At 42.2% G+C, this 9,748-nt stretch overlaps 2 protein-coding genes and 1 long non-coding RNA gene across 3 annotated transcripts in view; 2 read left to right on the top strand and 1 right to left on the bottom strand.

The window, feature by feature from the left end:
* Positions 1-1,224: 1,224 nt before the first annotated feature.
* LOC309342754 (uncharacterized protein) lies at positions 1,225-2,764 on the top strand (the record flags this gene model as incomplete). The annotated part of the gene is made up of 3 exons (XM_081863580.1): positions 1,225-1,243; positions 1,372-1,535; positions 2,100-2,764. The coding sequence occupies 3 exons, from the start codon at positions 1,225-1,227 to the stop codon at positions 2,667-2,669; spliced, it is 753 nt and encodes a 250-aa protein (XP_081719706.1). The 3' UTR covers positions 2,670-2,764.
* Positions 2,765-4,450: 1,686 nt separating this feature from the next.
* Positions 4,451-9,748, top strand: part of LOC309342753 (uncharacterized protein) — a gene marked incomplete at its 5' end in the record, with an annotated part of 74,647 nt that continues 69,349 nt past the window's right edge. The window contains 2 exons of the mRNA XM_081863579.1: positions 4,451-4,460; positions 6,155-6,226. Of these exons, the coding sequence (XP_081719705.1) occupies positions 4,451-4,460; positions 6,155-6,226 (82 nt within the window). The remainder of the gene's footprint in view (positions 4,461-6,154; positions 6,227-9,748) is intronic.
* LOC309341632 lies at positions 6,234-7,672 on the bottom strand. Its single transcript, XR_014156468.1, has 3 exons — positions 7,339-7,672; positions 7,133-7,243; positions 6,234-6,405 (listed from the first exon to the last, which is right to left on the bottom strand). It is a non-coding gene; the product is annotated as an uncharacterized lncRNA (long non-coding RNA).

Below are 9,748 nucleotides of genomic sequence, written 5' to 3'. Positions count from 1 at the left end.
ATCCTAAAAGTAATTATAGGAGGTTTGTTGGTTTGTTTTTTCAACTATTCTTCTGCCCACTGATCTCGGGGTTGTCAGGAACATTATTCTGCAGCCACCAAATGCCTGAACAAACAGGAATATTTTCAAATTCCTAAGGAAACGCAATAATGATGAAGACGGGGCAGCTCACTAGAGAGAGCATTCCGCAACCGGGGAACCTCTTTAAATGGGCTAGCTGTCCAGATTGAATTAAAGCAAATTAAACCAACTACAACGGCACTGTCGTCTTATTTATTTATTTGGGTTTATAAAAGATTAACATACGAATCCTTACTTGCAGGTACCAGCTTGGAAAAGGCATTCTTAGTGCAAGGAATTCCTGTTCTAAGATGGCGGGTCCCCTTGCATATCCAATGCGCCGTTTTTAAAAGAACGTAAGCTGTTTCCTAAGTCTTCAAAACCAGCGAAAAATGAGTGCAAATTTAATCATATGTTAATAAAATATAGCTTGCTTACATAGCTTAGATTTCTTTCTTCGGTTGCCGCCGCTCTTATGTATACAGTATAATTTGCATTTGATGCGATTCCTGGCCAGAGCCTCCATCCAGGGCAATGTACTAATTTATTTAGACGGCAGATGCTGGAATGAGGGGTATTGGAATTAAGTTGTTCCAAGCTTCTTTGTCGATATGAAATAATTTACACTTGGTTCTTTTTAGAGCAACAGCAAAACCTTTTTAAAAAGGAGAGTACCCGTTTAAGATACGAAGTGTGTGCTAATGTGTGTGTGTGGGGGGGTGTTCTTTGGTTGGACCTCGCAAGTGTGATTTTTGTACAATGCGGGTGTGGCTTGGCAAAGAAAAGGTGTAGCAGGGGCGCGAAAGATCTCTCTCTCTCCCCCCTCACCTCTCAATTCTCTTCCATTCAGTTGAAGAGTCAGTTGCCAAAGGGGTGTCGATGGAGGGAGGGGTTAGACCCAGTTTGGCAAAGCAACCGATTTTTTGAAAGAGAATGTAACTCTTTCTATTGGTTGAGAAGTAAGGGTGAAACGCAAAAATGATGAAGACGGGGCAGCTCATTGGGATGGCATTCCGCAACCGGGAAACCTCGTATTGGTTGAGAAGAAAGGGTGGGGTGACTCCCTCCTATTGGTTGAGAAGAAAGGGTGAGGTCGCCCACCGGAGATAAATGCCCAGACCGAATCCCCTGCAGAGTTAACGAACCTGAGGGAGTATTTTCATGATGGCAACCAACAAGGAAGGTAAGAGAAACTTTTTAAAAAAATGATTATTATGCCCTGAGCTTTCCATGTCGGGAGGAAGATCTGCAAGCGTCGCTTCTGTTTAAGCCGAGCGCTTCCTTCAGATTTGCCGCTTTGTCTTTTCCCAGGAGGAAGCCACCCGAAAGTCGGAGGAGAAAGGCGAAAAAGGACTGTTTTCAGCCCATCTCACGTCGAGCTCCTAAAAAAGTCCTTTGAAGAGAACCGGTACCCCGGATACGAGACCCGGGAGGCGCTGGCGAGGTGCATCGGAGTCGAAGAAGATCGTGTGCACGTAAGAATCGGGATGGTGGGGGCTCCCAAGACTTCCCTAAACCGCACATACTGGAAGAATTTGAAACGCTCAAATTAATCCTTTCATAGTCGAAGGCCTTAGTTCACCCTGGTGCCTCTCAGCTTATCGCGAAAGGCGCCTTGTTCAAGAGCTAAGTTCCTCTTTCTTGGTGTGTTTTTTTTTGGGGGGGGGAGGGTGTATCGTGGATGTAAAAGCTTTATAATTAACAGTAACTGGAGATTATGTACATGGGATATATGAATGTGGAGCTGAAGATAGTAGAAAAATGCTGCAGAGAACTAAAGAGAAACCCCAGAGGAATAAGCATAATTTATTAAATTTAATTCTCTCTGTTGGATCAAAAAGACATATTCATGGTAACAATGTCTTCTATATTCACAGAACATAATGTCTATATGCCTTTCGCACAACACAAAACAAGTTAACGTAGGTTCTCCCACTGTCATACACTAATCTTTGCTTAGTTGTTATACCTGAAAGTGAAATTATGACCCACCTGTTTTGAAATAATGGGCATTTGGTTCTCTCCTTTCTTCTGTTCAGATCTGGTTTCAAAACAGAAGGGCCAGAACACCAAAGAGGATAGGTTCCAGGATAAGGATCGGGAACCAGGCTGCAGCTCCTTATAGCCGGAGTGAGAGAACCCGTCCAAGAAGCAGCCTGGACAGCAGCCCGAGAAGCAGTCCAGGAAGCAGCCAAAATATTCACACGGAACAATATTACCAGCCACACAACTTGCATTATGCTGAAAGCTATAGAGAAACAGGGTTGTGGCAGCCGCCTCTCAACAACACGCAACCAGGAGAGGATCTCTCTGCCCCGCAACAGCAGAGCTCCCTGGAATTGAACCCTGCTTCTTACCAGGAAGCTGCTTTTTGTGGAACTGGGCTTTGTGAGACTTCCCAGGCGAGCAACTGCCCAGTTCCATATTACGGTGCGGAGGTGGTGAGGCAGCCTCCACCACCATCTGATAACTTCTTCATGGCATCAAGCACTTACACTCCCTGGTCTGCAACGGGGAATTATTCAGCTACAAATCCTGGACAAATGCAGAACGTTGGTGGAAGTGCTTTGGACTCCCAGTTTTTCTCTTTAAGTCAGGTTCCAGATTAGCATCCCAACTCCTTCCTTGCTACCCTGTACATATTTTCCAAGCTCCCTCTTTTAATGCCTGACTTGGATGTTTTGAATAAAGTTTTTTCTTTTAATAGCTTGTCTGGAGTCTTCTTTTAACTTTCCATTTACTGCAACATTCACTTTCCTGTGTGCAAGCTTAATTTTCCCATAGAAAAATGTCAGTTGTGCGGTACATGTGGTTCTAGAGATAAAAGGTCAGGTCTACTAATGGCTGAATATTCCTGAGACACATATTAATAAGTTTGGTTTCCATTAATGAGTCTTCCATTTTTTAAAAAACAGAAGTTTGGGATGGGGATATAAGGTTTAACTGATTTTCCTACCATGAGTGTGTTAAGTTGCTCTCCAAAGCTTTAAAGACATATAAGTTTAACTTATAAATGCCCATGTTGCAGGCTAAGACACATACATCTATCAAAAACTTTGTGGGGGGATATTTCGAACACTTTATTTCATTTTCTTGCTCTTAATCCCCCCCCCCGTTTTGTGCTCTACTGCCTTCAATGAATCTTTATGGGAGGGTTGCCTGTGAACTAGAGGTACCACTGTATATGCCTGAGGGAAGGTAGCCGTGTCCTGTGGTGGCGCCTGGGGAGCGGCTACGAAATAACTCCTCCTCCTTCTCCTTGGTCTCCCCGCTCCTCTCCCCCCCCCGTCCCCCCCGTCTCCTCTTCGCTCCCTCTTCACACAATGACCCCCCCACCCCACCCCGCAGGGGGGACCCACCCAGGAGGCGAGATAAGCGCATTAGCATGTCTAGCCTCTGAGGGAGGCTGCCCCCTCTCGCCTTCCATGCTGCTCCTTTCATTCCTTCATCCTTCTGCTCCCCTCTGGCCCCTCCAGGCTCAGCCCGGGCTGCCCTAAATCCGCCTCTGCTTGGGAGCTGGTTCTTCCACTTCTTCCCCACTCCAAATCTGCCTCCACAGCAGCCTCGGGGCAAAGAGGAGGCGCCACTGGTCTCTTCCCGCCTTTCTTCGCCATCTTGATCCCCCAACAATCTCCATTCTTCCCTGGGGGTCACAGTTTTGGGACTCGTCTCAGGGGACCAAATGTCTTGGGCCGGCCCTGCTGACCCCCCTCCAGGAGTAAGTCTGCCCAAGGGGGCTGGGACGTCAGCTCAGGGAGGGTTTCACCCGGAAGCCTGTGCCCCCTTTTCATCCTTGCCTCCTTTTCTGAACCTGGCCCTGGAAATTCGGCTGGTGTTTCTCTCCCTCCTCCATAAGGAAAACCCTGAGCACTAGCATTCCCAGGGCGGTTGCCAAATGCTGAGGGGTGAGCACTCTGCACATGCCTGGCAGTAAACCATCTACCAGCTCCTCTTAGGTGAGAGAAAGGGTTTCTAGAGTGATAGTTGGTCTTTAAGGTGCAAATGGGCAAAAGCAACTTTAAAAAAATTACTCTAATTCAAACAGAAATATAATACATCTCACCGTATTTAGGTGACCTGAATGCCTGCTTAGTCTGCTGTCCAAATGCTGACTGTTGGTGGGCATTTGTTTGAAAACTGCAGCTAGACTATAAAGCCCTTCCAAGAATGCTGTGTCTGCTATCTCTCTGTTCCAGCACTCTTTTGTTTAATCAAATTTCCTCTATACTTTTCTTCAACAAGGCTACACTTTCTGAAAAACAACCTATTCACAATGGGCTTCAGAAACCACAAAGTTACTGTCTAACAACCTGCAGATTAACACACTCGCACATATTAATTAATTAATTAATTAATTACAGGTCGTTCCAAAGAGCACCCACATTGAAGTATGATTTCTGGTAAAATATCTTATGGTGAAAAGAATCTTTAGGTAAACTTAATGCATGGAAGAGTTATTTAAAGAGCCTAGATGGTTATTTAAAGATTGCTCTTTCAAAATATACATTGAGCTTCTGAAGGAAATGTCAAGATACAACTTTTTCTGATACCTGCAGGCATAACACATTGCTCACAGTCAAACTGGACTTATTTGAGTAATATAATTTTAATATTTGAAACGGAAATGAGATGAAGTGGGTGTTGATCAGGAAAATAGAGCTTTATAGGCAGTAGTATCCCAGCTATGGAACAGCCTCCTCAGTGAGTCTTTCCTGGTGCCTTCTTCTCCAAATCATCTAGTGAAGACCTTTTGGTTCACCCACATGGTTTAATTCTTTATTGAAGCTTGGGTGTTTTATGCTCTCTATGGTGCCACACATATAAGTTGCAAAATAAGTTTTTTGTTCTCTTTTATTTTTTCTTGATCATGATTTTAAATTATTATAAATCAAGGCAGATCCATTTAGTCAGAAATACCTCCCTCTCAATCCCGATTTACTTATGTACTGCTTTTGAAGTGAACCTCACAAAGTGGTTTACATCAATATATCAAAACAATAAGCATCCATTTAAAATGTAATAAAACAGCAAAGGCAAACTGCAAGGGGGAAAAGTTCAATGATTTTAGGATTGTAGCTTTTAAAAGTGTAGTTTAGTGGGAGGTTGGATCTTACTATTTTCTGTTAAATGTGAACCTCATTTTTGTTCCAAATTGTTGCTCTCTAGACCAGTTTCTATTCACCCAGACCAAATGATGCTGCCACCCTGACCAGTTAATACTTAAACTCTTCTGTATTGCTTCATCAATGTGATTACACTATTGACAAAGAACTTTGATCACCATTTTAACATCTATGATGTCATGAATAGTTCTATCTGAATTGAAATTTACATGGATTTGCTATCTAAATAGTGTGTGAAGCAATCCTAAGAGAATGATAACTTGGGAAACTGCTCTGCTTGGCTGTCCTACAATTTACAGTAAGGGCAGGCAGATCTCTGAAGCACCAGGTGTGTATCCTTTCTTCTCAAACTACTTGCCAGCTCAAACACTGCACAGAATTTTCCCCACCGATTGATCTACATTGGATTATTCCTGTCTGATTTAGGGTTGCAGGAAGAGCTGCTGATTTGTTCTATTTGTCTCGTTTTAGGAGGGTTTTAAAAACAATTAATTAATTAAAAACATTTAAACACAGAAGAGAGAGAGACAGACAGACAGACACTGCACATACTTTTGTAAACCAAGAAAATCTTTAGTAAAGATACATTAAAAAGAAACATTGAAAGACCACTTGATTGTAATAGAATCTCTGTAAACAAAACATTAAAATTACCAATGACTGACAGTTAAAAACAAGTATTTTAAAAATTTGGAATATAATTTACATCAGCAGTAAGCTAAAAAGATATGAAAACACATTCCATTTCTACATGCCTAGATAGGCTAGCCTAAGTAAAAACACCTTTAGCAGGTGGCGAATATAGTACTTTTTGTTGCTATTTTTTTCCCCAGTGAGCTTTTGAGCTTTTGAAGGAAATGTCAAGACAAGACTCCAGTATTTCTGATATCTGCAGGCTTAACACATTGCCCGCAGTCAAACGGGACTTATTTGAGTAATTTAATAATTTTAATATTTGAAACGGAAATGAGATGAAGTGGGTGTCGATCTGGGAGAGAGAGCTTTATTGGCAGTAGTACCCCAGCTATGGAACAGCCGCCTCAGTGAGTATTTCCTTTCCAGTGAGTCTTTATCTTGTCTAAATCATCTAGTAAAGACCTTTTGGTTCACCCACATGGTTTAATTCTTTATTGAAGCTTGGGTGTTTTATGCTCTCTGTGATGCCATCTATATAAGTTGCAAAAGAAGTTTTTGGTTCTCTTTTATTTTTGGCGAAGGCAAACTGCAAGGGGGAAAAGTTCAATGATTTTAGGATTGTAGCTTTTAAAAGTGTAGTTTAGTGGGAGAGACATTTTTCTCTATCCACTTTCTCCATGCAATACAAAATTTTATAAATTTCTGTCATGCCACCTCTTATCCAACTTTTCTCTAAACTAAATAATCCCTAATGCCCCAACCTTTCCTCATTGTTCCATCCACTTTTTTACTCTTCCTGCCCTTTTCTGAATTATCTGAACTGGAGATCTGTGATAACGCATCACATGCTTGTATGCATAGGGTGGGATGGGGGGCGCAACTAATCCCTTCCCCCCTCCCCCCTCCCCCCTCCAGTCCTAATTGCTTTCTAAATTGCTGTTTCCTTCGCAAGGCAGTGGTGGGAAGAAGATGGGAAGAACGCTGGGTGTTTTGCAGTACATCACAAAGGATTGCTGACCTCCCCTTCCGTGTTTGTAAACACAGTTACCGCAAAATAATCCCCCTCCCCCTCTACCTCTACTACAAATTGTTCTGAATCTCCCCTCCTCTCCCCTCGATTGCTATTTTAAAACCCAACAGCAGATGACTATTACACATCTCCCAACATCAGTCCCAAGCAGTGACAGACCCACATTTTGGGAGCCTTGAACTTGAGATGTTCTGGGGGCCCCTTCACAACTCTCAATGAGTTCTGGGTAATCACTGTTGCCATCGTTTATTAATCGTTCATTAATAAAATATAGTTTGCTTACTCAGCTTAGATTTCTTTCTTCGGTTGCCACCGCTGTTATATTTGCAGTCTTATTCGCATTTGATGCGATTCCTGGCCGTTGCCACTGCCTCCATTCAAGGCGATGTACAGACTTGCATTGCAGGGCTGTTGTGTCAGTCCCTCAAACCCACGGAGAAGGGACTGCATTGGGATTGCATTCCATTTCAGATATGAAGTGTGTGCAACCTTGTAAAGGGCGGGCGTGTTCTTTGGTTGGACCGCAAGTGTGATTTTTGTAGGATGCAGGTGTGGGACACCCCACTTTATTCAGTTCTGGGGTAGTTACTTGCACTGGATTGGCAAAGAAAATGTGTAGCAGGCACCGGAAAGTCCTCTCTCTCTCTCTCTCTCCCCTCACTTCTGAATTCTCTTCTCTTCAGTTGCCTGCATTGGATAATGCTCCAAGTCAGAACGTGCCAACAGCGAAATATTAAGCATATCAACGCTGGTGTTCAAAATGTATTTTATTGCTTTTTCACATGCAATGAATAAAATTTAAAATGCAATAAACGACGTTACCTAGTCTCCTTTCTTTTGTTCAGACCTGGTTTCAGAACAGAAGAGCGAGAACAAAGATGACTGGGAATGAGAACAAAGATGACTGGGTCCAAAACAATGATCAGGAACCGAGCTACAACTCCTTATAGCCGCCCTGACAGAAGATGTCCAAGCACTCCGAGAAGCAGTGCAAGAAGTCCGACGCAGCAACATTACCAGCCACGCAGCTTCCATTATCCCGAAAGCTATGAAGGAGCAGGGTTCTGGCAGCCACCTCTCAGCACCACGCAGCCAGGAGAGCCCGTCTATGCCGCACAGCAGCAGAACTCCCAGGAATTGAACCCGGTTCATTACCAGCCAGCTGCTGTTGGTGGAACTGAGCTTTGTGAGACTTCCAAGGCAAGCAACTGCCCAGTTCCATATTATGATGCAGAGATGACGAGGCAGCCTCCACCATCGGCTGGTAACTTCTGCACTCCATCAAGCAGTAAAACTCCCTGGTCTGCAATGGGGAACAGTCATGCAATGGGGAACACTTATGCAACGGGGAATTATCTTTTTTTAAAAAAATAATTTTTATTAATTTTACAACATAAACAAAAAACAAACAAACATAACACGACTTCCCCATACCTCCCCTTCACTGCATCCTTGTTTTAAAATTTTTTAGCAATCCTTCATCCATTTTTATATTTAATTCTCTTTAAAATTTTCTTAAGCTTAAATTTTTACAGCTGTAATTCTTTATATCAAATCCCTTGACATCTTAACATTCCAAAATTTTACAACAATTTTTAAGATAAATTTTAAATTTTTTCCAGTCCTCTTCCACTGTCTCTCTCCTCTGGTCACGAATTCTGCCGGTCATCTCTGCCAGTCCCATAAATTCAGTCACCTTGGTCTGCCATTCTTCCAGAGTAGGTAGTTCTTTAGTCTTCCAATACTTTGCCAAAAGAATTCTTGCTGCTGTTGTTGCGTACATAAAAAATGTTCTATCTTTCTTTGGAATCATTTGGTCTACCATGCCCAAGAGAAAAGCCTCCGGTTTCTTTGCAAATGTCCACTTAAGGATTTTCTTAATTTCATTATAGATCATTTCCCAGTAGGCCTTAATCTTCGGGCAGGTCCACCAAAGATGATAAAAAGTTCCTTCGCATTCATTACACTTCCAGCAGTTGTTATTGGGCAAATGATATATCTTTGCAAGCTTGACTGGGGTCATGTACCACCTATAGATCATTTTCATTATATTCTCTTTTAAGGCACTACATGCCGTGAATTTAATACCTGTGGTCCATAACTGCTCCCAGTCAGCAAACATAATATCATGACCAATATCTTGTGCCCACTTAATCATAGCTGATTTAACCGTTTCATCCTGTGTGTTCCATTTTAGCAGCAGATTATACATTCTAGACAAATTCTTAGTATTGGGTTCTAACAATTCTGTTTCTAACTTTGACCTCTCCTTCTGGAATCCTAGTTTCCTGTCCTGCTTAAAGGTCTCATTAATCTGGTAATAATGTAACCAATCTCGGACTTTAGGTTTTAATTTCTCAAAACTCTGTAGTTTCAACTTTTCGCCATCATATTCTATAATTTCACAATATTTTGGCCAGTCTGAATCCATGTTCAATCTTTTTACCGCCTTAGCTTCCATTGGTGACAACCACCTGGGGGTTTTACTCTCCAACAAATCTTTATATCGATTCCATACATTATAGAGTGCTTTCCTGACAATATGGTTTTTAAAGTTTCTATGAACCTTTACCTTGTCGTACCATAAATATGCATGCCAACCAAAGTTATTATCGTAGCCTTCCAGATCCAAGATATCTGTGTTCTCAAGAAGTAGCCATTGTTTCAGCCAGCAAAAAGCTGCTGCTTCATAATAAAGTCTTAAGTCCGGCAGGGCGAAACCCCCTCTATCCTTTGCGTCAGTCAAAATCTTAAATTTTATTCTGGGCTTTTTGCCCTGCCAGACAAATTTAGATATATCTTTCTGCCACTTCTTGAAACAATTCATCTTATCTAAAATTTGCAGTGTCTGGAACAAAAATAACAATCTCGGCAATACATTCATCTTAATAACAGCAAT

This window comes from Podarcis erhardii (assembly GCF_964252035.2).
Source record: "Podarcis erhardii genome assembly, chromosome: 5".
Taxonomy (NCBI): Eukaryota; Metazoa; Chordata; class Lepidosauria; order Squamata; family Lacertidae; genus Podarcis; species Podarcis erhardii.
Note: the sequence above shows the minus strand (reverse complement) of the source record. Positions and strands in the feature narration are given on the sequence as shown.